Below are 26,757 nucleotides of genomic sequence, written 5' to 3' on the forward strand. Positions count from 1 at the left end.
GAATTGCTTGAAATATGATTGAAATCACTAATATATCGGTTATATAGGTATAGGCCAAAATTTTCATATCGGTGCATCCCTACTTTTGGTAGTTCTCTGCACTGTGCAAAATGTTTATTTCGGCTCTTCCTTACAAGGGTGAGTCTCAAGAAACCTGTCAAGAAGTGGCATTTAAAAAAAAAAAAAGCATTTTGTATAAAGAAAGAACCATTTAAATGAATTTATTGATGTATATGAAGGTTTAAGCGTGTTTTTCTCATTACTGTAAAGAGAATAAAAGAAACTCATTCTCAGTACTGTAATATGAAACGTTATATATTTTTAGAATATTTATTCATCATGTAATTGTTTTACAGAATTTCATTTTAGCAGCTTTAAAGTGGGGGAAAAAAGTGGATTAAATGATTTTCATTACAGTATTAAGAATGGAGTTTTAATTGCCCCAAAAAATGGAATATATAATTTGACTGAATAATTTAGAATTGAATGATTTTGTTAATTATTAAATGTAAATTTAATCTGTCAAGTATGACCTGGTAATTTCTTCATGGGATTCGCTCACTGCAGATTTTTATATCTGTGGTCATGGCAGCATTGGTGAGATGCCACAATCTAAACTTCTCCATTCCTGTGGTTTTGATATCGCTTCCTCCAGAGTGATCATGTAAGGTAATACTGGTCACCTCACAAACAGAAAACAGGGCTGGAGAAAGCCAAAAACAATAGGAATATTAAAACATTACACCATCTGAACAGCCTGTCATATCAGACCAGACCAGACTGGTTGGTGCAGCCCAAGATAGCAAAGACCGCAGGCTAGGAACAAAGAACCAACCACCCTAAATTATAGAACAACTCAATGGCGATTATCTCAGTCTCATGAAATCAGCCCGATTAGGAGTTCATTACTGCTGCTGCTGAGCTTGTAAAATCTGACACAGCACTCTGTTGAACTTTCAGAGCTGTACTTTTAAAAGGACCCAAAATGATTGACGCAGCTCTTGACTAGAGGCTGTTAACGCCTCTGTTTGATGACAATCATAATAAGCCTAATAGTGCACTGGGCCCATGCAAGCACTATTATATTCTGTCCATGTTTTGCTGCCTTCCTTCTGTTTGAATGAAGAGTTTTGCGGTGCTGATGGAGGCCTGGGGCGTTGAGGCTCTAACAGGGGTGTGTGTCTGTGTGTGTATGTGAGGATGGTTCAGCTGTAATTGTTGTGACCTAAAGGATGGTAAACAGTTGCATTGCTGTCGCCACAACCAGAGCCACACTGACACTGGCTTCTTTGTCCTTCTTTTTCCACCCCCTCTATATATACACATATATACACACACACACACACACGCACACATACATACATACACACAGACCATTTGTAGCTCCATAAGGGCTATATGGAGCAGGATGGCCCCAAGCAGACGCGACTGGCATGGATTTCCCTCCCTGGGTGGAAACTGTAAGAAACGGGACTCTGGGACAATGGCCACGTGACTCTCTTTGGCATCTTAGGAGCTGGGCATGGAAAGAGTCTTTTGTTTCTATTCTGCGTTTCCCAATGCGTTACATCACACATCCACTTAATACACACGTGTGAGATGTTGTGGAAGCTGTTTAGATGTGATTTAGGTGCACGCGAATGTGGTTTCCAGAGCTCCTTAGTTATTTTTCCTTCTGGATCGCTCACATCACACGAGTTTAGAGATATTTCTTTGGGGGCTTTCACACTGGGCACGTTTGTGGACACGAAGTGTTTGACTGTTTTCAGAACAGCTTTGTCATTGCCTGTTCATTATCCAGTGGTTGTTTTAGCTGGTTCTGATAGAAGGGTGTCAGAATACACAGTGCATCGCAGTTTGTTGTGTATGCAGACTTTCATGGAAACGGTATTCCCTGGTGGCTGTGGCAAAATCGAAGCAAAAATGGTTCAGGAATGGTTTGAGGAGCACGAGTTTGAGGTGTTGACTTGGCCTCCAAATTCCCCAGATCTCAATCAAATCGAGCATCTGTGGGATGTGCTGAACAAACAAGTCAGACCCATGGAGGCCCCACCTCGCAACTTACAGGATTTAAAGGATCTGCTGCTAACATCTTGGTACCAGATACCACAGCACACCTTCAGGGGTCTAGGGGAGACCATGCCTCGATTGGTCAGGGCTGTTTTGGCAGCAAAAGGGGGACCAACACAATATTAACAATTTGACCCAATATTTTAGTGCTATATATTTTTACCCTTCTTATCCTACTTGGAGTATTATGTTCTTACCAACATATTAACATCAAACTCCATGGAAATAATTTGTGCTATTTTGGACGTTCAGCCTGTCTTGAGGATTCCAATTTAGTCCCTATTTTAGGGTGCTGCCTTCTAAGTAGCTCACTAGGTTTTTGAACAGAGCTAGTGTGTGTGTGTTACAGTTGATCAGCAGGTGCAACCGTTTTGAAGGTGTCTCACCCACAGACCAATAAAAGCTTGTTTACTGAACACACAAACCTCTCACTACGTCACCAAAGAATGGTGTGTGTTGGAGTTTCAGGTGTGCAATAGCTTGTGAAACCACCAAACAAATCACACATTTGAACTTTCACCTCACTCGTGTTTAGAAAAACATTTCGAAACTCTTTCGATACGACCACAGGGCGATTTAAACCAATCTTTGGGGAAAAAATTAAAGCTATCAAATAAGCAGACAAATAAATTTTTCAGACAGCCCAATAAACAGCTGACAGTTTTATCCATTTACTAGATATAAACGGGGACATAAAAACAATCACACCCTCCCATCTGCAGGGCATCATCAGTCTGCGGTGTAGTCTCTGGTGCATTGATCAGGGAGAACCACACCAGAAGTGTTTTCAGAACAGCTCTGTCATTGCCCGTTCATTATCCAGCGGTTGTTTTAGCGGGAGTGTAACATTACATCAAATGGCCTAAGAGGCACTGCAAGGATGTTAAGCACTTATTAAACCATCGCTTCATTATTCCAAAGTATTTGGTTTGTGAGAGTGTATATGTATTTGTCAGGGTGTTCATTAGGGATGGGACGGTATTGAAATTTCATATCACGATTACAGTGACAAAAATGATCACGATTATCAATATTATCACGGTTTTGTTCAAATGAAATGAGTGTTCAAAAAGAACTGATGCACACACTGAAAACATTTCAAGTTTTATATTTGAGAATCAACAAACAACAGATAAAACAAGCAGAAAGCACTTTTTAAAGAAATATTCTGAGGCATTTCCTTCCTTATAATGACCGTCGTCAATAGCAACGCATTATAACAGCGCACATCCACGTATCTCAACGGACACACTGTCTCGTTTCATTCATGCAACTTGCCGTCTTGCGTCTCTGTTTTTGATTGTATTGAAAATGAAATCAGAAGACTTTTCTATTAATACTGCTACAATGTTGTTGTGATCATCTTGTCTGGGCGATTTTGTACGCTGTACAACATGGATTTATAAACATTTAAGATTTATAACATTAATCTCAATTCAATATTTCCCCGTAATTATTTATTTGGTTAAAAAAAAAAAAAAAATCTGTGCAATAAGTGTACAATGAATAAACAGTATTATCCCTTAAATGTCACCCTTAATAGTCTTGTTTGAACTTGTTCATTGGTCTTTGGCTCAAAGCCACTTGCTGCTAAGTTTTCTTTGCGGAAGCTTCACGTTAATTTCAAGTGAGTGAGAAAAAAAGATTTGTCCAATTATTTCCCAGATGTAGTTTTGGTATTGAGGTCAAAGTTAACTTGCCTTGTGTTCGCTTTACAACAGTGGGTGATGGTCACGAAGACGACTCGGCAGATTTGAAGTGTTTCGCCCTGACCATCCTCGATTAAGTTTCCCTTAGGACTTAAAAAGCCAAAATATGACCACACCTCAGATTTGGTCCTTTTAGAAGGCTGAATCTCCAAGGCTGAAAAAGCGATATCACTGCCTTCCGACATTTTTTCTTGTTCAAAAAACAATGTTGCTGGCTGGACAGGATTTACCGCGATTTTTCAAAACACGATTTTAATGGTAATTACATTTTAAACGATAATACTAACCGTCAGTACATTTTATCATGGTTTATCGTGAAACTGGTAATTGTCCCATCCCTAGTGTTCATATATTTTATGTCAAATAGTACATAATTCATCAATTGTTTTTTATTCACAATCACAGGCCTGCACTGAAACGGTTAACAAACATTGAGTTCACAACTTATTTTTAGTAAGACTTTGTTAATTTAACATCACTCAGCACAGAGAAGCCTAATGGAAATGGCTTGTTTTGTGTTTCAGCCTCAGGCTTTTAGTTCAGTCATTCAAGTCTTGTTTAATGGATGCTCAGACTGTATTACAAAGGGAACTTCATGTGACTTCAAGGTAAAAAGGTAAAATGTGGTTAATCGACATTTACCGTTAATTGTTTAGGGTAAGTTGACGTTCCACGTTCTTAAAACTAATTTAAACCGTGTTTTTTTTTTTTTTTTTTTTTCTGAGCATGTGCACAGTCCATTGCGCCAGAACTCCACACATCCAGATTTATTTTAACCTAATTTCTGGATGCTGGTTTATTGAAAAAAAGCTTTTTGGTTAACCACCCATGTATATATTTTTTTTTATGTATTGTGTATAAAGGCTCTCTTCAGATCAGATTATTAGCTCAGCATTGTTATTAGACTAGCACCAGAAAGGAGAAGAGGGAGATGAATTTATTAAGTGAACAGTCAGAGAGATCACGTTCTGCTTGTGAAGGCCTGGAGATTCCCCGAATTTGAGCAGAAAGGAGCAAATGCCTAGCAACCGTGCCACAAAGAGCGGAGAACTGTGAGCTGCTAGAGCAATGAATACAGAAACCCAAAGGACGAATGAATTAAGAGCAAGAACTTAAGTCTGTTTTGCTCACACGCATGATCTTAGCATTTTAAAGTAAATTATGATTTCATAATGCAGTTAAGAGACTGTAAAATTGGTTAGACCAACCTAAAAAATGAGACCAGCAGAGTGGACAGACGGAGACTGATGTGTACTGTTGTAACCTGGGTCTCAGCTGCAGCAACAAAACCGAATTATTTTTGTCTCCACTGTGAAGCTGTGTGCCTCTGACCATAATGACCATAACTCAGTGAACCTCAGCCAGACACACTGGCACCAGATCAGGGGTAGACACCTGAGCTCACTGGCACATTGCTGTACTGTATTGGTGCACCTCTCATTAGCGTAGGCCATGCTGTCATTCACACGCCCACGCTTTCCCTCAGATAAGGGACCGCAACCGTGTGATGTGTTGAGGTGTTCGGACAGCAAAGACACCTGATACCAGCCGTTTGCACACGTGGAGGCCTTGAGTTAACGTGAAATGGCCACTATAGTTGGTCGAGTTATTATTAAGGCCCGAGCACCGATGGTGTGAGGACCCCATTATAATTTCTCGGCCTATTATTATTATTCTCCAAAATTAATCGCATTTTTGAGGGCCTAAACATGCTCAAACTCATGAAGCTTTGCACACGCATCAGAAGGGGTGGAAATCTACGTCTGATATGGGTTTCAGAATTAGGTGTGGCAAAATGGCTCGATGGCGCCACCTACAAAATGTAAATGATAAATTAAGCGCCATTCGCATTACGTTTCACATACAAGTATGAAATTCAGTAACAGGAAGCTGGAAGCTAAATCTGAAAACTCAACAAGAAGTGAGATATTTTGAATTTTCTCTGGAAAATGTTTACAGTTTTGCCATTTCCAGATGTTGTACTTTAACAAACTCCTCCTAGAGATTTTATCAGATCAACATCACATTTTGTCAGTCTAATCTAAAGGCCTTGGTGATGTTCAATTGTGAAGATCGCGAGTTTTCGCTAAAGGACGTGTCCGTGGTTGTCAGGCAAAATTCGATGTTTTGCCATGAAACACTTGTGCTAATGCGATTAATGCCACAAAACAGGAAGTTGTTGTAACTCAGGCATACAATGTCCAATCTGCAGTGGTGGAATTTACTTAAGTAAATTTTTCACGTATCTGTACTTTACTTATGTTACTTTGTTACATTTTACAGCAATTATTATACTTTTTACTCCACTACATTTCTACTACGTTTCGTTACATTTTCTGATTAGTTTCAGGGCTCGACATCATTAACGCTTGTCCTCTTGTCCAGAATAATATATAATGTGCTGATGGTAGTGCTATTGATGCTCACGCAGCCTCATGAGGAGAAATGGAAACAAATCAGCGCCGCTCACACAGAGAGACTCAGTCACATACTGCAGTAATGATTCAACATTTTTATTTTTTATATTTATAACATGTAATACAGTTAAAAACTTCAAACAACCAGGAGTGCTGTTTTCCTGAATACCATCACGACCGAAAATGTGACACTAATTTCTCTAATTTCAACAGTTCCATAAACAATTAATTAACATCAAGTCACTTACATTTTAGATGCAATATTGACAGTTTTGTTCTATTTCAGCAGTGAAAATAGTTCCAAACAAAGATCACAGCAGAACCACATTGCATCTCACAGCAACAGTGTTTTACTTTACTTTTACTTTTGAATGATTCAGCGTTTTGAAAGAATCGGTTGAATCAAAGATTCAATGACTTACTCATAAACAACTGCGGCCCTGTCCCAAATGGTCTTCCTCTGAGTCCGTACTTTCATGACGTAATGCCGCTTTGACGCACCCTTCTGAGACCTAAAATTACAAATGGGACACCCTGCGGCACGCAGCGGCCATTGTAAGTCCACAAGACCGAAAGTGCAAATGAAGTGTGCCATTTGGGACAGGGCCTGCCTCATTCCTGAACGAATCAGCCGTTTGAACGAATCGACTCAATGACTCACTCATTCAGACGGTCACCTGCCGCCACCTACTGGTGGTTTAGTTTCATGTTTAAACATTCTTTCCAACATTTCTTATTTGTATTCAAAAAAAAATATTTAGAATAATCTCATAGCATTATTTAATGCAGTTGTAATTGTCAGTGTAAATAATTTCATTTGATTGGTAACAGCCCTGTTGTTTCTTATTCTAATTGAATTTATTGATCAAATTTAAGAATATTAAAGGAAAGCTGAAGCATATCCTATATTTAATAAGATTATGGGAAAAATGCCCTTTATAAAAGTTAAAAATACGTCAAAGCTGATTGAACACTGGTGAGAATATGGCTTCAGAATAATGATATTTACTCTGCAGATCACCCTGATAGATAACCAGAATTGGAAGTCAGAATGTAAACCGGGCCACAGATGGTAAGCACAATTACATTAACCCAAAACTAACTTAATTAAAATGCCACAGGCCATACTGTTTTTTTTTGTTTGTTTGTTTTTAAACAGTACTGTTTTTTTTTTTTTTAGAATATAGACAGAATAAATTATTATGCAAGTACTTTTACTTTTAATACTTAAAGTACATTTAAAATCAGGTACTTTTTTACTTTAGTAGGGTTGTCATTGTGGTACTTCTACTTTTACTATCTCTTTATCTCTGGTTATTTGTACTTTTACTTAAGTACTGAGATTCACTACTTCCTCCACCACTGCCAATCTGCCCCAAACTTCACATGTTTGATAAAAGAGCTGGCCCGAAGACATCTTTTCGCCAATATTCAGTTATAGTCATAGCGCCACCTGCTGGCAGCAGGAAGTGTGGCACATCAAAGTGATGTTGCCATATTTCTCCTTTACCGCTATTCATGTGCGAGGGCCCTTTCAACGCTGCTTGTTATTAATTTTATTTGCTTGTGCATCCCATTTCCTCTTTTTGCATCTTTTTCATCTGGTGCTCCCTTAAAGTTAATCTTTAAAAGCACTATTAATTGAATAAATATGTTTTATACTGTACATTCCGATGTTTTGATGCCTAAATTCATTTGTAGCCTTTAAAAAGAAGGATTTTAGTTTTTAATTCATATAATTTATTTAAAAATATTTAATGTAATTTATTGGAACTGTGCATCCCTAAAAACGGCAAATGTTATGGCGATGCTGATAAATTGTGGATTTTAATGTTCTTTACCGGTTTGTTTTTTTAACTACTGCAAGTGAATATTCTGCCAAGATGTGCATATGGCTTTGGACATTAGCTCATAAGGGAAAACAGATTAGGTTTAATTGATAGTGTGCTTAAAATCCAGGCCAAAGTGTAAAACATTACTACTGTCCCAGTGGGATCGCTGGTAATGTTTAAAATTAGTTTTGTGGGAGATGGCATATGAATTTCAGTTCTGAGACCCTACAAAGGATCTGTAATCATAATTAATATGATTTGGAGAGATGTTGCGTGCTTCAATGTGTAGCTCATTTCAGATTCTTTAAAGGAGATTTTAGCTGGTAATCCATCACTCAACTTCAGTTTGGTTGAGCGCTGCTCATGCGATGACGTTTGTCTTTTGTTATGGTTTAAAATGCATTCCGTGGAAGTGTCGCCAATGCCTGATGTTTTATTCACGGACAATAACTTAAACATGCACGGCCACATCCTGCAGGTGCACAATTCCAGTTGAGTCACACAGGCATTCAATTTCCCTCGCGGGCCATCCCGTCTCCTGTGTGTCCTCTAAGGTATTGAGCACAATATGAGTTCACACAGCTTGCGTTTGTGTTCAATTGTTTATTAAAACCTTTTAAATAATCTTGATTGAATACTCACATACTCTTAAATACTCATCAAAATAAAAAAAGTAAACAAGAATAAAGACTATTTAAATCATTTTGATATATTAGCATCCACACCAATGCATGATAAGTTGGCATGTATAATAAAGTTATGTCGTCTGCTGCTTTAAATGCTTGAGCTCTGTAAAGCGTGGATTCTGATTGGTTGTCGATGTTTTATTTCGATATCTTTCCTCTGTGTTATCGTTACAGCTTTGGTGTGATGTTCCCTATTGTTATAGAATTAGAACAATTATTAATATTCAAACTTTATAGTTATTGTTGTAGTAGAGACTTATATAAAATATTACTATTGTACAGTATGATATCTACAGGGAATGGCACAATTTGTCTTTAATGTTTTAATTTTAACAATAAACTTCTGTTGTGTAGCACTGTAATTTGAATTCTGTGCTTCTCTTTGAATTCTAACGCAATCTCATAAGTAATACAGTGCAGTGATTGCACTGAAACAGTTCATTCTCATAAATAATCCAGAGAAAAGCTTGGAAACTGATGCGCACTCTCTAGCCAGTCACCACTCCGAAACCTAGTTTTCATTTTGTGACGTCGGTTCAATTTAGATTTTTAAACAAGAAAAAATGGCTTCCAAAAACAACAAAGCACTTTCCCCTTAAAGGGATAGGGATCCCATAATTTACTCACCCTCAAGCCATCCTAGGTGTAAATACGATATTCTTCTTTCAGACAAACACAATCGGAGTTCTATTAAAAAATGTCCTGGCTAATTCAAGCTTTATAATGGGAGTGAAGGGCAGCCCGAAATGTTTAGCCCAAAAAGTGCATCCATCCATTATATAAGCAATCCATACGGCTCTGGGGGGTTAATAAAGGTCTTCTTAAGAGAAGCGATGGATTTGGAAAAATATCCATATTTAAAACTTTATAAAGTAAAATATTTAGCTTCGGCCAGACCGCCTTCCGTATTCAACTTATGAAGAAAGTGTAATGCCTCTGGCAATTCAAAACGCTTACGCTATGTCCGTCGTCATCGTCGCGCCAGTTACTCTTTTCCCGTAAGTCGAATACAGAAGGTGGTCCGTCGGATATTTTACTTTATAACAGTTAAATATGGATATTTTTCTTACACAAACCCATCGATTCGCTTCAGAAGGCCTTTATTAACCCCCGGAGCCATGTGGATTACTTTTATAATGGATGGATGCACTTTTTGGGCTGCCATTCACTGCCATTATAAAGCTTTGACTAGCCAGGACATTTTTTTATATAACTCTGATTGTATTTGTCTGAAAGAAGAATATCGTATACACTAGGGATGGGAATTTTTGTAAATTTCTCATTTCGATCATCGATAGGTCTCAAAAACGAGTACTCGAGTAATTGGGGGTGGGGCTTGTGTGGGGGGCGGGGCGTCTCCGTCATGGAGATATGAAACTTTTTTTAAGAGTTACGAAAATTAATTTTGACAAATACAAACATCACATGTCTATGAACATATGACTAGAAAAAATAACTGCTAGATTATGATGCATAAATGGTTATTTTGATTTTAGATGTTTTTTTGTGTGTTTTTTTTAACGTCTCAAATAACCCAATCAATCATATCATTGTAATTGAACTGAAACTGTAAATAAACAGCACCCTACATAGCTTTGCTAGCAGGTTAATAAACTCAACCAAATGCATCCTATATTAGATTAATGAGTGTACCTACTTGCATCAGCACAAAAGGACACGAATGCGCACGTGAACTTGGCCATGCTAGTTTTTACACATTTCAAGTATCACTGTTCACACCTAGGATGGCTTGAGGTCGAGTGAATTATGGGGTAATATTCATTTTTGCGTGAACTATCCCTTTTAATAATCAACATAAGGAGTGATATTGTTTTCAGTGATGTGCAAAACTAAATGTCTGTGATCTAAAAAAAAAATGTCTTTCAGGGTTCCATGACCCTTAAATTTCTAAACCTGCAGTAGCAGCAAAAATCTCTCAATTGACAGCTGCAAACTGATGCGTGGCTGAAGTTTGAACGTCTGCCGTCTCCGTAAGATGTGGGAGATCTGATTTTGCATGTTTTAAGTGTTGACACCAGCTGCTCAAGTGTGAAGTTGTCTCTTCACATAGAACAAGTGGGTGTGAGCATGTTGCACGTTGACAGGTGTGCCAACACCAGGATTTTGTACTCACTAGGGCATCTTTTGAGATACTACCACACACATCTCATCTCAGTATTATCTTCGGATTCTATTTCATTGATATAATGACAGCATTACATGGTTTCCACTCAGTTTAGAGAGCGTAAGCCGTGTTTAGAGTTGTGTAAGAGGGTCTCAGACTGACGTCCAGAGGGCAGCGCTGCATGTCATGTGACACAAAACATATGTTTTACCGGAGCGCAAATGTGTCGGTCTGACGTGTACATGTTTGTTTTTGAGATGTTAGAAGGTGCTTGTGGGAGCTAGCATATGGCCGTTATGTTTTGTGTGTTTATATAATGTTCAAATGAGGGAGTTAGATGTCAAATGGGTAGCATGCCCCCACAGGCCCTTGGAAATTACACTGATAAGACTCGTTTCCTGTTTGTGAAGCACTCAGACATCTCCATTAAAGGCCAAACTTGATAAACACCAGGTCTGGGAGTGAATGGAATGCTGAAGATCGACAGCTAAGTCAGCAAGACTTGAGTTACTGGAAGTATAGGCTACACACACACACACTACTGAGTGGGCATTAGCGCTAAAACTCTGACTAGACGGAGGGAAAAAAACATTGACTGTGAGCTCGCTTTCCTGTCTGAAATGGGTGACATGAGTATGTTGTTTTTTTTTTAACCCTGTTTGTTTTGTGTTTCTGTCACAGGTGCTGGAGAATCGGGGAAGAGCACCATCGTAAAACAGATGAAGTGAGTGAACAACTAATTTCTCACCTCAAATTCTCTTACTCTTTCAGACATGTGCCAGCTGTTGATGCTGGTGTGCGTGATATGAGAGGGAACAGCAACAGCTGTCAAAAAAAGAAAATAACTCTGAAGCTCGTTCACATGGTGTTTTTTTTTTTGCCTCTTCACTGATTAATGAACTCTGTGCACATACTCGTACACAAGCCCCAGAGCTCCCAAGTCTAGTTTAGAATCATTTATTTCAGGGAATCAGTTCATTTTCACAGCGTCAATTAATCAGTTCTAAGGCCGTTGGCTTGTCAATTGAACGTGTTGTTCAATTAGTTAGTTTAAAGGCACAATATGTACGATTTTTGGATTAAAATATCCAAAAACCACTAGAACAATTGTGTTTTGTGGCTTGTGTACTTACATTATCCCAAATGTTTCCAAGAATGTTTAAATCCAGAGAAATATGCCATTTTAAGCAGGACATGGATCGTGTCCGTGCGCCACCTATCAATGACATCATACCCGCGTTACCCTCGTTTATTTTGCAGAAACCATGGAAACACCGACGACACTTTAATATATTGTGTGTTTTATTAGACAGGTGAGCAACTGTTTGGATTCATTCATTGACAGAAAAAAATCATTGTTATAGCTCAACACAGTTAGTCTTATTGTTTAAATCTCATTTTCCTGATTTACCGCGAGTACCATGTGTCTTATAGTAGTCGCTGAGCGAACGCACAGAGTAGCATTATAACTTTCAACACACTCAAATGTGCCTAATATGATAAAACGTATATTAGCGGTCGTCTGCGGCATAATAAAAGCTCTGCGAAATCATCAAGCTACGCCAGGGATGTCCAATCCTGCTCCTGGAGGGCCACTGTCCTGCAGAGTTTTGCTTCAACCCCAATTAAACACACCTGTACTAGCTAATCAAGGTCTTATTAGGCATACTAGAACATAGATATCCATAATAAAGGCTAGATGTCTCATGGGTGCTGCTGGCCAATGGAGGTCGACCGCCGCACCTGGCGGCCATCTTGTCACAGGCAGCTCGCTCACTCGTAACATTGTTTTCATGGGTGCTTGCACTTTTTAAATAACCATAACGTGCTCAATTTTCTACCAATTTTCAAACTGTTTGGTTTGTTATATGCGTCAGAGATGTTATGACACTGCATACGGTAACACTTTATTTTGATAGTCCACTTTAGACATTCTACTAACTATAAGTAACTTTGCAACTACATGTCAACTAACTGTCATTGGAGTATTTGTAGACTGTCTGATTAATATTTCCTAAAACTTTTTGTTGGTCCCCCAACAGACATTCTACTGACTATAAGTAACTTGGCAACTACAATTCAACTTATTCTACTAACCCGAACCCAAACACCTAACCATAACCTACCAGTCTACTGACAGTCAACTAATACTCTAATGACAGTTAGTTGACTTGTAGTTGCAAAGTTACTTATAGTTAGTAGAATGTTTAAAGTGGACTATCGAAATAAAGTGTAACCCTGCATATTTATGAAAAATTATTCATAATTTGTTCAAGCATCCATTATTATAACCACGTTAATAACGTTTATAAGAAACCAAGCCATTTGTAAATCCGTCAAGATTTCAGTGAGATAAGAGTATTTGTGTTCACTCGCCTTACATCAGGTCCCACAGAGCCCTGCCTGTGACAAGATGGCCGCCGTTGATGACGTTAGAGACTCCGGCGTAAGACATCTAGCCTTTATTATGGATATCTATGTACTAGAAACTTCCAGAAAGATGTGTTGAGGCAAGTTGGAGCTAAACTCTGCAGGACAGTGGCCCTCCAGGACCGACTTTGAACACCCCAGAGCTACGCCTTTGTTTTGAACATGACAAATTGAAAAATGACATATTATGGCTTTAAAGTCACAATGTACCGAAAGTAGCAACATATATTTCTTTGTTATTGTGATGTGCATCTAAGTGAAATGGATTATTGAAGTGAAAAAAAGGTTGTTGATTGGATGGAGGCAGATCTGAATGCAAGCTTGAGGTCCATTGTAAGAAAGGGATGGGGTTTATGCGGACAAAATTATTGGAGAAATCCAACGTACATCAGCAGAGAGAAGTCTGTCGTTTAACTTAAAGATCGAGTAATGACATTTTTATGTGGTTTTTTTAATTAAATGCAGGCATGGATGAATCACTAACAATACAATCAATAACATGCCTTTTGAAAATATATGGGGTGAATTTCTATTTCATGCCGACTTTAAATTAGTGCAAGGTTATTTCACGCTAACAGAAAAGTGATCATGAAAGACTCATTAATTCTTGCTATAAAACCCCTCGTGACAATAATAATGCTTGAAATCGTGTTTGCCTTATTTGTGTACTTTAGAAGAGTATTTTCAGGTCTTACAGATAAGAGGGTACGTCTCAAAACTGAGCAAGTTTCCTTCCTAGACAGCTATTTTTGGCATCATATGATTTAATAAATGTTACAACCATAACACTAATGGCTAAAAATGCTGTAAACTTGCATGTTATCTTAGCTCACACTCCCATAAACAGCTGTGGATGTGGGATTGTGTGTGTAGTCAGGCCCCTGGAAGCAGTTAATACTGTTTATCTACCCTGACCTCTGCCGCTCCTCTTACGCCTCTGTTTCCCAACGTAGTCACTCTAATCACTCTGATGGAAAATGTTTACTACTCCATCTCATTGCTGAATGCATCCCGGTGCGCACGCACTCGGATCCGGGGCACAATAGCAACATTTAATCTGTTATAATAGTATTACATTATTAAAACATTACTCTAGAAACTAGTTGCGCTTAGTTTTATCAGAGCGAATCCCTTTAGGTGTTTTGTATGCCATCTGTGTGTCATTTGAGTGATGCAGTCAGCTGGCTCTCTTACATCCTCATGAGTCAGAGCTGATGATATTAAAGAAATCTCTATAGATTTGCAGTCTGACAAGATCCACAAGACCATTCCCATCAGCACTGCGAATCCATTCAGCAACTAAATTCCATCCAATGCAAAGGCTTGTCAATATGAATACATTTTATATTACATCCGTGCTAAAATCTAATGTTTTGGGCTTTTTCTGAAATTTAAAATGAATATTTAACATTATATAAATGTATATTTACATTAATTATTATAACATTTACACAAATGCACTACTGTTCAAAGTTTGGGTTGGTAAGATTTTTTAATATTTTGTAATTGTGAAATTTTATTACAATTTGAAATACTGATGTCTATTTTAATATACACTGATTAGGCATAACATTATTGCAGGTGAACAGGTGAAGTGAATAAAACTGATTAATTATCTCTTCATGGCACTTGTTAGTGGGTGGGATATTAGGCAGCAAGTGAACAATTTGTCCTCAAAGTTGATGTGTTAGAAGTAGGGTTGGGAATCGTGAGAAATTTTCCAGTTCCAGTTCCGCCTAACGATTCTGGTTCCGATTCCGGTTCCATTAAAATTATTAAACAAATAGTGGTAAAGGAAAAAGGCACAATACGCAACTCAAACAATCCATTTTGTGTTTATTACTTGCTCTAAAATTAATTTACAGGTTGGCAATGTCAAAAAAGTCCTGTACTGTACATATATTACAGTATTAATTAAGCCATTCTTGCAACACATTTTTTTTCAAATGAACACCTCTGAAATTGTCTTATTACATTTTATCTCTCTGTCTCTGAATAAAACCAAGTTATAAATTATATTTATTAGTTATATTTATTAATTAGTTGTATATTAATTTAATAGTAATTCAGTTATTCAGTGAACTTGTAAATAATAAATTGCAATTCAGCATTACAAAGGTAATTGTGCCTAAACGCTTACCTAAACCATGGTGACTCAACGGTTGACCCGCACAATTGCTACTCAAAACTTGCCCAAAACAACCTTAATCGCGTTTCAGGGGGGCTTCTCCGGTAAAATTCGCATTTCCGGGACTAAATATCACATAATTGGGGTCGCTTCAACCTGCGGACATGAAACACAGCCCGCGGCAACAGTGTTTAAGTAGCCCAATTCCGCGGGAAAACCACGGACTTGGCAACACTGGTTGTCACTCGCTATTAAAGGATACTCATTCACTTCCTCTGTATTGGATCATATCAATACCACCATTGACAGTGTTACAACCCAGAAACAGATCACCACATACCCTAATCAGAAGCCTTGGATGAACAGGGAAGTTCGACTCCTGCTGAAGTCACGCAATACTGCCTTCAGATCAGGAGATGCACAAGCCTACAGTACGTCCAGGGCAAACCTGAAGAGGGGGATCAAAAAGGCCAAGCACTGCTACAAGCTAAAGATAGAGGGTCACTTTTCCAACTCTGACCCTCGACGCATGTGGCAGGGCATTCAGGCCATCAGCGACTACAAACCCACCCACTCCACCCCCGCAGCCACTGATGTCAACTTCCTGAACGAGCTAAATTACTTTTACGCTCGTTTTGAAAGAGACAACAGAGAAACTGCCACCAAGCTCAAACCCTCAGCTGACCACCCACCAATCACACTCTCCTCCACAGATGTCTGCAAGGCACTGAGCCGGATCAGCGCGCACAAGGCTGCTGGACCAGACAACATCCCTGGTCGTGTTCTCAGGGCATGTGCGGAGCAGCTCGCTGGGGTTTTTACAGACATTTTCAACCTGTCTCTTGCCCAAGCAGCTGTACCAACATGCTTCAAACGCACTTCCATTGTGCCAGTGCCGAAAAGCTCTAGCCCGAGGTGCCCTAATGACTACCGCCCTGTAGCACTCACACCCATCGTTATGAAGTGCTTTGAGCGGCTGGTCCTGGAACACCTAAAAGACTCTCTACCATCCACATTGGACTCACACCAGTTTGCCTACCGCAGCAATAGGAGCACAGAGGATGCCGTTTCCATGGCACTGCACTCTGTGCTCACTCACCTGGACAATAAAAACACTTACGCACGCATGCTGTTTGTTGACTTCAGCTCAGCATTCAACACTGTCATCCCATCCAAGTTAATTGCCAAACTTGGAGACCTGGGCATCAACACTTCAATGTGTAACTGGATTTTGGACTTCCTAACTGACAGACCCCAGAATGTTCGATCAGGATCCACCTGCTCCACATCCATCACACTCAACACTGGCGTACCACAGGGCTGTGTGCTAAGCCCGTTTCTCTACTCCCTCTTCACCGCCGATTGCAAGCCTGTGTATGGATCTAATTCCATCGTCAAGTTTGCGGACGACACAACGGTGATTGGTCTCATCAGCAACAACGATGAGACTGCCTACAGGGAGGAGATCCAGCACCTGGCCACATGGTGCGCTGATAATAACCTGCTCCTCAACACCACCAAAACGAAGGAGCTCATCGTGGACTTCAGGAAAGAGTCAAGAGGCACACACGACACCATCCACATCAATGGAATGGCTGTTGAGCGTGTCTCCAGTTTCAAGTTCCTGGGGACCCACATCTCGGCGGACATGTCGTGGACGACCAACACCTCCAGCCTGGTCAAGAAGGCTCACCAGCGCCTCTTCTTCCTGAGGACACTGAGGAAGAATCAGCTCTCCTCGGCTATGCTGGTGAACTTCTATCGCTGCGCAATAGAAAGCATCCTGACCAACTGTGTGGCAGTGTGGTATGGGAGCTGCTCTGTTGCGGAGCGCAAGGCACTGCAGCGGGTGGTGAAAACTGCCCAGCGCATCACAGGGACTCCACTGCCTGCCATCGAACACATCCAGAGGAAACGCTGCCTGCATCGAGCTCGCAGCATCCTCAAGGACTCCTCTCACCCAGCCCACAGACTGTTTTCTCTCCTGCCCTCCGGCAGGTGTTTCAGGATCCACCGGACCAGGACCAGCAGACTAAAGAACAGTTTTTTCCCCAGAGCTGTCTCTTTATTGAACTCAAACCCCCGTTGATCCACTTCCCTCATAAACTGCTAACTCTCCTACCTCACATCTTCCTTCACTTTGTTATTTGCACTACCGACTGTTTATCACAGTAACAACTGTTTACATATGCATCTTGCACTGCCATACCTTAACTGTATTATGCTCATTTGCACTGCCGACTGTATTTATAGTACCAATGTTTACATTTGCATTTTGCACCGTACTTCTAACTGTAATATGCAACCACTTTCCACTGCACTTTTACACTTTTCTCCGGATAGCTCTGTCCATAATTTATTGCACTACCCTAATCCACTGCTATTCCTCATATTAGCCTAACATATTATTGTATACCTCTATCTGTAAAATTCTGTTTATAGTAATAGCCATCTGTATATTGTATTCATAGTACATATTCACCTGTAAATTCTGTTTATAGTAATAGCCATCTGTATATTTATTCACTGTACATATTCACCTGTAAATTCAGTTCTGTTTATAGTAATAACGTCTCTCTATTTATACATATTTATATATATTCAGTACATATCCATGTCCTGCACTTACGCATCCATTGTATATCCTGCACTTGCTGCTATTGCACTTCTGGTTAGACCTAAACTGCATTTCGTTGCCTTGTACTTGTACTTGTGTAATGACAATAAAGTTGAATCTAATCTAATCTAATCTAATACGCTTCCAGCGCTTCGCACACACATTGCACCAGAACCGTTTTCGGAACCGAAACTTAGGAATTTCGCGCGGTTCTGGTATTTTTCAAAAATATTTTTTGCGGTTCTGCATAAGAACCGGTTCTCGGTTCCCAACCCTAGTTAGAAGCAGCAAAAATGGGCAAGCAGGCCAAATTGTGATATTTAGACGACTGGGTGCCCAGTCTACAGTGGTCAGTATCTATCAAAAGTGGTCCAAGGAAGGAACAGTGGTGAACCGGCGACAGGGTCATGGGCGGCCATGGCTCATTGATGCACGTGGGGAGCAAAGGCTGGCCCGAGTGGTTCGATAAAACAGACAAGCTACTGTAGCTCAAAATGCTCAAGAAATTAATGCTGGTTTTGATAGAAAGGTGGCCACTCCCTTAATTATGCAGAACTTTAAGGCTTAATGTAATTTAAAGCTGCACTATGTAACTTTTCCATCCACTAGAGGTCGCCTATTCAAAACAAAGGTGTAGTTTGATGATGCCATGTTTGAGCGCAGAATCTTGGGACATGTGGTCTTCACCTCACAGCCGGTGGAAAAGAATCGGGATAGGACTCGGGCAGAAATCATGTTCATGGATGCGGTTATTAACGTTACTGTAGTGAAGCAGAAGCAGGAGCAAGTGTTACGGGAGCTGAGCCTCAAACACGCCTCGTGAGCGGCGGGCTTTTTATTATGGCATAGTCGCCGGCGCCACTTTTCGGTCATGAGTATGAGGTAACGCAGCTCTGTTTATCATATTAGATACATCTGAGTGTGTTGAAAATGATATTATGACATTATTCTGTGCATTCCCTCGGCGGCTGCTATGACACTTGTTGTTGCGCACTGCAGTAAGAGTAAAGCGAACTGCAAAAAAAAGGGTAACGCAGATATGATCGACAGGCAACTTCCTCACACGTCCCGGTTCCTTGGTTAAAATAGCAATTTTCTCACGGTTTACAAATAGTTGGAAACATTTGGGATATTGTAAGGACTCAACTGAACAAAATATATAACACTGGCCTAGTGGTTTTTGGATATTTTACTGTATTTTTTTTTTTTTACATCGTGCACCTTTAAACGAATGAGTTATAAAAAAATTCACCCCCTCACAGTTGTCATGAAGGACAAAATTAGCCAATAGGGCAATATAATCTTTCAGCAGAACAATACAATGCATATTATATTTTAATAATGGCTAAATATCCTATACAATACTGATCGATTGATCGTCTGTGTGTCCGTTTTGCAGGATTATCCATGAGGACGGCTACTCGGAGGAAGAGTGCAAGCAGTATCGAGCGGTGGTCTACAGTAACACCATCCAGTCCATCATGGCCATCATTAAAGCCATGAGCAACCTAAAGATCGAATATGACGACAGTGGCAGAGCGGTGAGTACACGCAGCATTCTTTCAGCGAATAAATCTCTGAGATGTGTGTGTGTGTGTGTGTGTGTGTGTGTGTGTGTGTGTGTGTGTGTGTGTGTGTGTGTGTGTGTGTGTGTGTGTGTGTGTGTGTGTGTGTGTGTGTGTGTGTGTGTGTGTGTGTGTGTGTGTGTGTGTGTGTGTGTGTGTGTGTGTGTGTGTGTGTGTGTGTGTGTGTGTGTGTGTGTGTGTGTGTGTGTGTGTGTGTGTGTGTGTGTGTGTGTGTGTGTGACGCAGTACTGAGGCCCACCAGCCTCAGATGATCCTGAGTCTCAAAGCCAGACTTGACTATGGGTATAAAGTCTGGTAAGCACAGCATTCTGACTAGTTCTTCCTCTTGTTGTACACTAGTGTTGTAGTACTCGAGACCGGTCTTAAGACCATTTTTTTGAAGGTCTTGTCTCGGTCTCGACTGCATTCCTCCTCTGTCTTGTCTTGGTCACGGACTTAGAGGACTCAGGATTTTATCTCAAGACCACAACTGCAAGGATATCACTAAATTGCCGGTGCATTGTCTGATTTAACATCATTAATGTGATTTGATGTAAAACTTACAGCTTAAAATGCAATCAATTACTTCTTTGTAATGTGATTTATTTTGTTACGGTGCTTCCGGGTTCAAAATCAATGCAGTATTGTCTCAAAAATGTATATAAATGCCCACAAAATTCTGAGATTTAGTTTTTTTATGTAACATAGAATATAATTCAGCAATATCGCAATAGCAAGAGAGCTGTTTTCATGAATATATAAGCGTAATTGCAAATTATATTGATTTATACAAACGTTCTATACACAAGAAGTTAATATTAAATGACATTTTAAACTGTGTCTTTGCTAATTCGGCAACGTTTCGTTATTAAATGAATCGGTTGCTTTGAACAAATCAGTTGAATAAAGGATTCTGTGACGGTTAAATAATGTTAATGTTTTAATGTTAAATTAATCTGAACATTATTTATGCTGGTGTAATCGTACCAATTCAGATGCAACTTATGTGCCGTGAATTTTATTGGTAGTGATTTGATTGGTAACAGTGCTATAGTGTCTTACTATTCTAATTGTATTTAATTATTCAATATAAGTCATTTCTCACACAGTAGATATGGATCTTTTAGATGAATTTAAGGAGTGCTGGTCTGGTCTTGGTCTTGACTCGGTCTCGCCCTGTCTTGGTCTTGTCTTGGTCTCAACCCCACAAAGTCTTGGTCTTGTCTTGGTCTCGGCACACGCTGGTCTTGGTCTCGGTTTAGGTGGTCTTGACTACAACACTATTGTACACCACGGTTCAAAAGTTGGAGGTCGGTAAGATTTGTTTAAATGTTTTTGAAAGACGTCTCTGATGTTCACCAAGGCTGCATTTATTTGAGCAAAAATGCAGGAAAACAGCAATATTGTGAAAATGTAAGTTATTTAAATTTGATTCCTGGGATGACAAGGCGGATTTTTCAGCATCATTACTCCAGTCTTCAGTGTCACATGATCCTTCATAAATCATTCTAATAATGATGCTCAAGAAACATTTATTATTATTATTATCAATGTTGAGAACAGAACAAGAATATTTTTGTGGAAACCGTGATTTTTTTTTTTCTCTCCAGGATTCAGGAAGTTAGAAATGTCTTTACTGTCACTTCTGATCGATTTAATGCATCCTTTCTCATTAAAAGTAGTAACTTACAAAAAAAAAAACCTTTTTAATGGTAAGTGTACCAGCCTGAGAATCTCCAAATGCAACTTTGCTTTCTGTCAGAATGATGAAACTTGTGCACTGTGACCTGCAAAAATTGCATAAAGCCAGGCAATCAGATTACAAATAGTGATTCCAGCCTTCTCTTGTCCTCCTTGTTGTGTGATATCCATTAGATGCTCACACGAACCGTCCACTGGCCATCTGAGAATGACACAAAGAAAACTATAGCTTATTCTTCCTGTTCTTTTCTGTGTCCTGTAAGACTACAGATCAGGCATGCCACAATAAATCTCTTTTATTCTGCTGTCTATGCACCGATCCTCAAAACCTGCAAAGTTGGAGTGTTAGCTTGCTATCTGGGATGTCTAGAGAACAGCCTGAAGGCAGCAGTATGTTCAGTGCATCTGATCGACCTGAGGCTTTGGAGAAACACTGATTTCTATCAGCACAGATTTATCCTCACTATATTTCAGAATCCGTGATAGTCTAATTTACAGTCATTCACTGAATCTATAGGGTTAACACTGTCTGAATGGAAGGAAGTAGGATGCAGGAGTCTCGAGACGTGTTATTAAAAGTCAAACTTCTTTTAACTTGTCACAGCATCTTAAAGCAGCACTCATGGGGCAGAAAATAAAGTGACGAATGTGGCTCCTTTAAACAATAGACTTTTTTTGTTTGTGTGTGTGTGAGTGTAGTTTAATTAGACGGGTGAAGGGAGAGATGGATGATTGTGTCTCTGCTCTGGGAATAGAGCTGTAAAGGGCTGTGAGAGAAGCTAACAACATCTCTCCATCACATTTAATTAGTAAGAGAGAGAGAGAGAGAGAGATCTGTTGGAGACATTCCTCAAGTGTGTCTCCTTTCTTTCTTTCTTTCTTTCTCGTTTTGGATGTGTTTGATGAAGGATGTGATAAACTATGTATTTTAAGTCGATAAGTCAGTAGGTCGCCTGAACGACTAGTTGACTAGTCTAAGGAAACCCTGTAAGCTTAGTTCAGACTCAGAGTCATGTCCACCAAAGTAGTCACGTTTATAATTTTGAATAAAAATGTAATTTATGTGAATTGTGTAGTTCCGAAGATTTATTTTCCATACTCGACTGGAGTGAGACCATAGGCTGCGTTTACACTTGCACAAAAAAAAACAAAAAAAACAGATCGCAATGTGTTGCACAACTGTAAACGAATGACATCTGATCTGAGCCACTTCCAAATGTGGCTTTAAATCAGATACATATCTGGTATCTGGACATCCGACCTACTTCTAAACACGTATATCCAATTCCCCTTGGAATTCCAAGTCACCACAAGGTGCGGGGGACACGTTTGCCTACAAAGATAGCTTTTTAATGTTGTATTATGAAGCAGTGCCTGTATAATAAAATGACAAATTCAAATTATCGTTATTTTCCTGTATATATCCGTGCTGCAAAACATCTATGACAGCTGTTATCTTTTCCATGCGGCCAATAAACATGGCCACCCGACATGCATTACATAAATAATTTTAATAGCACAGCCATTCAAAACCAGAGGATCTACCATAATAAAGCAATCACTGACAATAATTTTGGGTGGTAATTGACCGTTCGCAAAGACCCGCCCCCTTTTGTTCCGTGCAAAGAGGACACTGACAACACGCCGACAGACAGGACAGAGCAAGTTACTTTTGATAGGAAACAGTCTCAACATTAAAATTATCATTTTTTTTCAAAAGAAATTTAAACAATAAATACCACTTTGTGGCTCTTTAATATGTCGTGATCGCTGTAGCGCCTCAGTTAAAGCCGCTCGTGGACCGATTATCTCTTCCTTCTAGTCCATTGTTAAGCACGAAATAAACATGAATGAACACTAAAAGAAATGTTGTTTCAACTGCAGAAAGACGTCAGTACACACAGTTTTTCCAAGTTCAAGTCCTCCAACGTTAATATACTAACTCTCCTGACTGCTTTGTCGGACAAAACGGCAGATTCGGCGATGTGATTGGTCAGATTGCATGTCAATCAAACTTGCGGCGAAGGGTAAATTAATGTAAACACAGATATTGGATACCAGTCGGGTCTAAAGTGAATGTAAACAGGTAGGCCAAAAGATCGGATATGCTCAAAAGACTGGATCTGTGCATTAAGACTTGCAGTGTAAACGCAGCCATAGACGTCTCCTAGAGCTGTTACAATCTTTTGTGGCGCTCTTTAATGTGGAGTGAAATCGCATGGAGTGCACGTGAACCGATCATCTCTTCCATTATACTACTAGTTACAGCACGAAAGAAACATGAATGAACATCAGAAGGTATGTTGAAAGATACCGCACCACTTACTGAAATCCTGGATTAACATTTCATTCAGTAACATTAGGCAGTTTTGATTTATTTGCTGTTAATGATTACGTATGCTATCACTTGTTTCTGCGTCGTCTTCACATGTGTTTTGATCAGGAGATTCAGTACTCTTTCAGAAGATGTGTCACAGCGCCCCTTTGCGTATAACATTGAATACACGGAAACCCGGAAAAATCTGTATTTGAAGTATAAAAACGTATTATTATAACGTTATAAAACTTCCTTGTGTGTAATTTCATTTACAGCGTTAAAGCTGCAGTAGGGAGTTTTTAGAAAACGTTTAACTTAGCCTGAAAATTTGAACAAGCACAACTCACAGGTCACTCCCCCTTTCTCTCTGCTGCGCCACAGCCCTCCCTCCACAGCTCCTTCCCCATCACAACGGAGCCTGCTGCGAACGCGCAGGAAGCAAGCAGGGCCACCGATGACGGCGGATAAACAGTTATGGCACATTCACTGGTACGGACGAAACATCAACAATATGATTTACATTGACTATGGCCTGCCCATACTTTGACTACAAACTTGGTCCTCAAAACATTACGTATTTTGCAATACATGTAACTATATGACGTTGCACTATTTCTATAAGTAATAAATAGCTAGTAAGATAATATAACGGTAACTAACATTACAGTATGCAAGTAATTATTCTATCGATATGTACTGCTAAATAAGGTTTGCTAGTACATTATTTCAGCAACATGACAAGCCAGTGAATTTGTAGGTTTCAATAGTTGCTTTGCACAGTGCGTGACATTTTATCTGTATGTTATGCGGCTAGAGTTTTGACACTGAGTCAATTGGCTCCGACGAGGAATTCACACCCACAGCGACTTCGAGGAGTCAATGGTCAGGGAGAAGAGGAAGCCGTGGTGTGCGCAGAATATCTTAGTTGTGTAGTTCTTAAAAAAATTAACCACTTGAGGTGCCACTCGAGGAATTGGCAGTTTGGATTGTTTGTCCGCCATACGCTAAGCTGTGGCACACCGGTAATCTTGAATTTGAACGCCTGTACGCGCTGTGCATGAGAGGGGTGTGATCAGCGCGCACACAAGCTTGATTGACACTGCTAAGACACTCCTCCTGGCTCTGATTGGTCGTTTCTTACCGGAAGCAGTGTATTTCTGCAAATAGCAATAGGACCACCTGGAGGAGCCAGAGGAGCTTGATTTTTTCACAGATTATCTGTCTCATATTCTACTGTCAGGACATAATGACAGGTTTAACGAATATGTAAAAAATACATTTTTACAAAAGTTACCTACTGCAGCTTTAATTGAGATTTTTTTTTTTTCCCTAAGTAAATTTGTCTATACCTGTACTGTACCTGATAGGCCCCGAAAATTAATATATAGATTTGAATCGAATCGAATTGCAAGCTTGTGAAACAAAATTGAATCGAATTGTGAAATTTGTGTCAATACCCAGCCCTAGTGTCAATAAATGTTTTTATTAGCTTGAAGCCTTTTATTTACTTGAAGTCTTTTCCCTTTATTTTTTAGTCAGAGTTGCACCAGAATGCATTGTTTACATGTTAAAATCACACACATTTCCGTGAGGATGCCCCTACAGGGATTTAATTCATAAACATGTCATCTTTTGACCTCTTTTGAGTTTGCAGGTCTGATATATACAGATCAACACATGCTTTTCTCAAAATTCTAAACTTTATACTGCTTTCATAAAAAAATGTTATACAAATAATTTACCACAAAACAGGCCAATATTGGGATTAGTGTTGTTAGGATACCAAAATTTCAATAGTCAGTTTTGGTTTCATATTTTGGTAAAAACTGTTTAACTGTTTACTTAACTATGTGAACATTTAAACAAGTTAAAGATTAATGCTACTAATTATACTAAGTAAATAAAACATTAGCATTGTAGCCTATTAGTCTGCATGAATAACTGCAAGACTTAGGCCCAATCCCATTTCTACCCCTGAGCCCTTCTCTTTGCCCTACCCCTTCGTTTTGCGCATTCACGTGAAGGGGTAGGGGTGTCTCGATTCTCTTTTGGATGGAGTGGTAGGGGTAAGGCGAAGGGCCAGATAGCCCTTCAAACGAAGATTTTCCAGGACCACACTTCGAACAAAGGGGAATGAGGAATTTCCCTCCACCGACTACCGTGCTGCTAGATTGTATGTTGCCACCCAGGATCGATCATTTGCGGGTCGCCTGGCTGCCAGTTTCTCCGTATTTGAGTGATTTGAACACATATTAATAATAGTTAAAAAAATATGTATATCTGGTCATCCTTCATAACGCAGTCGATATTTACTGTAAACTCTTGCGTTACCAAGGCAACGACTGACTTGACGTATAACGTATGAACATTATCGCAGCACCACTGTAGATAACGAAACCATATCTGTACCGGCCGGCTCGGATGAGCACGGAATGGAACGGTTAATAAACAAAGAGAACAGTTTGGCCCGATGGAAAAGCGGCTTCACTAGTCTTGTATGTTCTGTATCATTCTGTTTCATTTTTGGAAACTCTGGCTTATTTGTTTTTGAACTGAAAATGAGCGCCGTTTTATTAAGTCCAAATACAGCGCAAAACTCTGTTGGGAGTGAGTAATTTGTTAAACGTGCTTGCGCCTGATTTCTGTTAGATATAGCCTATGCACTTCATTGCGGTTTATACTGGTTAAATGTCACAGGACACTAATAAAATAAACGGGGTATGATGACGTGTAATGGTATAGTAGTGGTGTCCCATTTCTTAGGGGAATATTTTCACTTCTACGCCCTGGCACTCTGTTTCAAGGGGCAAGGGGAACGGGTAGGGGAAGGCAAAGGGGTATAAAATACAATTGGGATTGGGCCTTAATGTACAGATCTGTTTTGTCCCAGTAAATGCTGCTCCACACAAACTCATCTTTGCATCTGCTCTGAGTTTGGGTCGCTAATGTGCATTTGGGAATGCAACATGTGCCAACCATCTTCCCAAACTTGTAATAAGAAGCGCTTATAAACCGACTGTTTGCTCCCTGTGGTTCTCTGCCAAAATAAAAGCTTTAAAAGAGCCATAAATATTAGTATAAAATTTTTACAGTTTTACTGTAATATAAAAATATTAATAATTGCATTTTAAATCTCAGGTTTTATCCGAAAAATCGCAAT

At 39.5% G+C, this 26,757-nt stretch overlaps 1 protein-coding gene across 1 annotated transcript in view; it reads left to right on the top strand.

The window, feature by feature from the left end:
- Positions 1-26,757, top strand: part of gnai2a (guanine nucleotide binding protein (G protein), alpha inhibiting activity polypeptide 2a) — a 101,208-nt gene that overhangs the window by 58,490 nt on the left and 15,961 nt on the right. Inside the window, exons 2-3 of the mRNA XM_079844802.1 lie at positions 11,521-11,563; positions 19,414-19,555. Of these exons, the coding sequence (XP_079700928.1) occupies positions 11,521-11,563; positions 19,414-19,555 (185 nt within the window). The remainder of the gene's footprint in view (positions 1-11,520; positions 11,564-19,413; positions 19,556-26,757) is intronic.

This window comes from Gobio gobio (genome assembly GCF_949357685.1).
Source record: "Gobio gobio genome assembly, chromosome: 19".
Lineage (NCBI taxonomy): Eukaryota > Metazoa > Chordata > Actinopteri > Cypriniformes > Gobionidae > Gobio > Gobio gobio.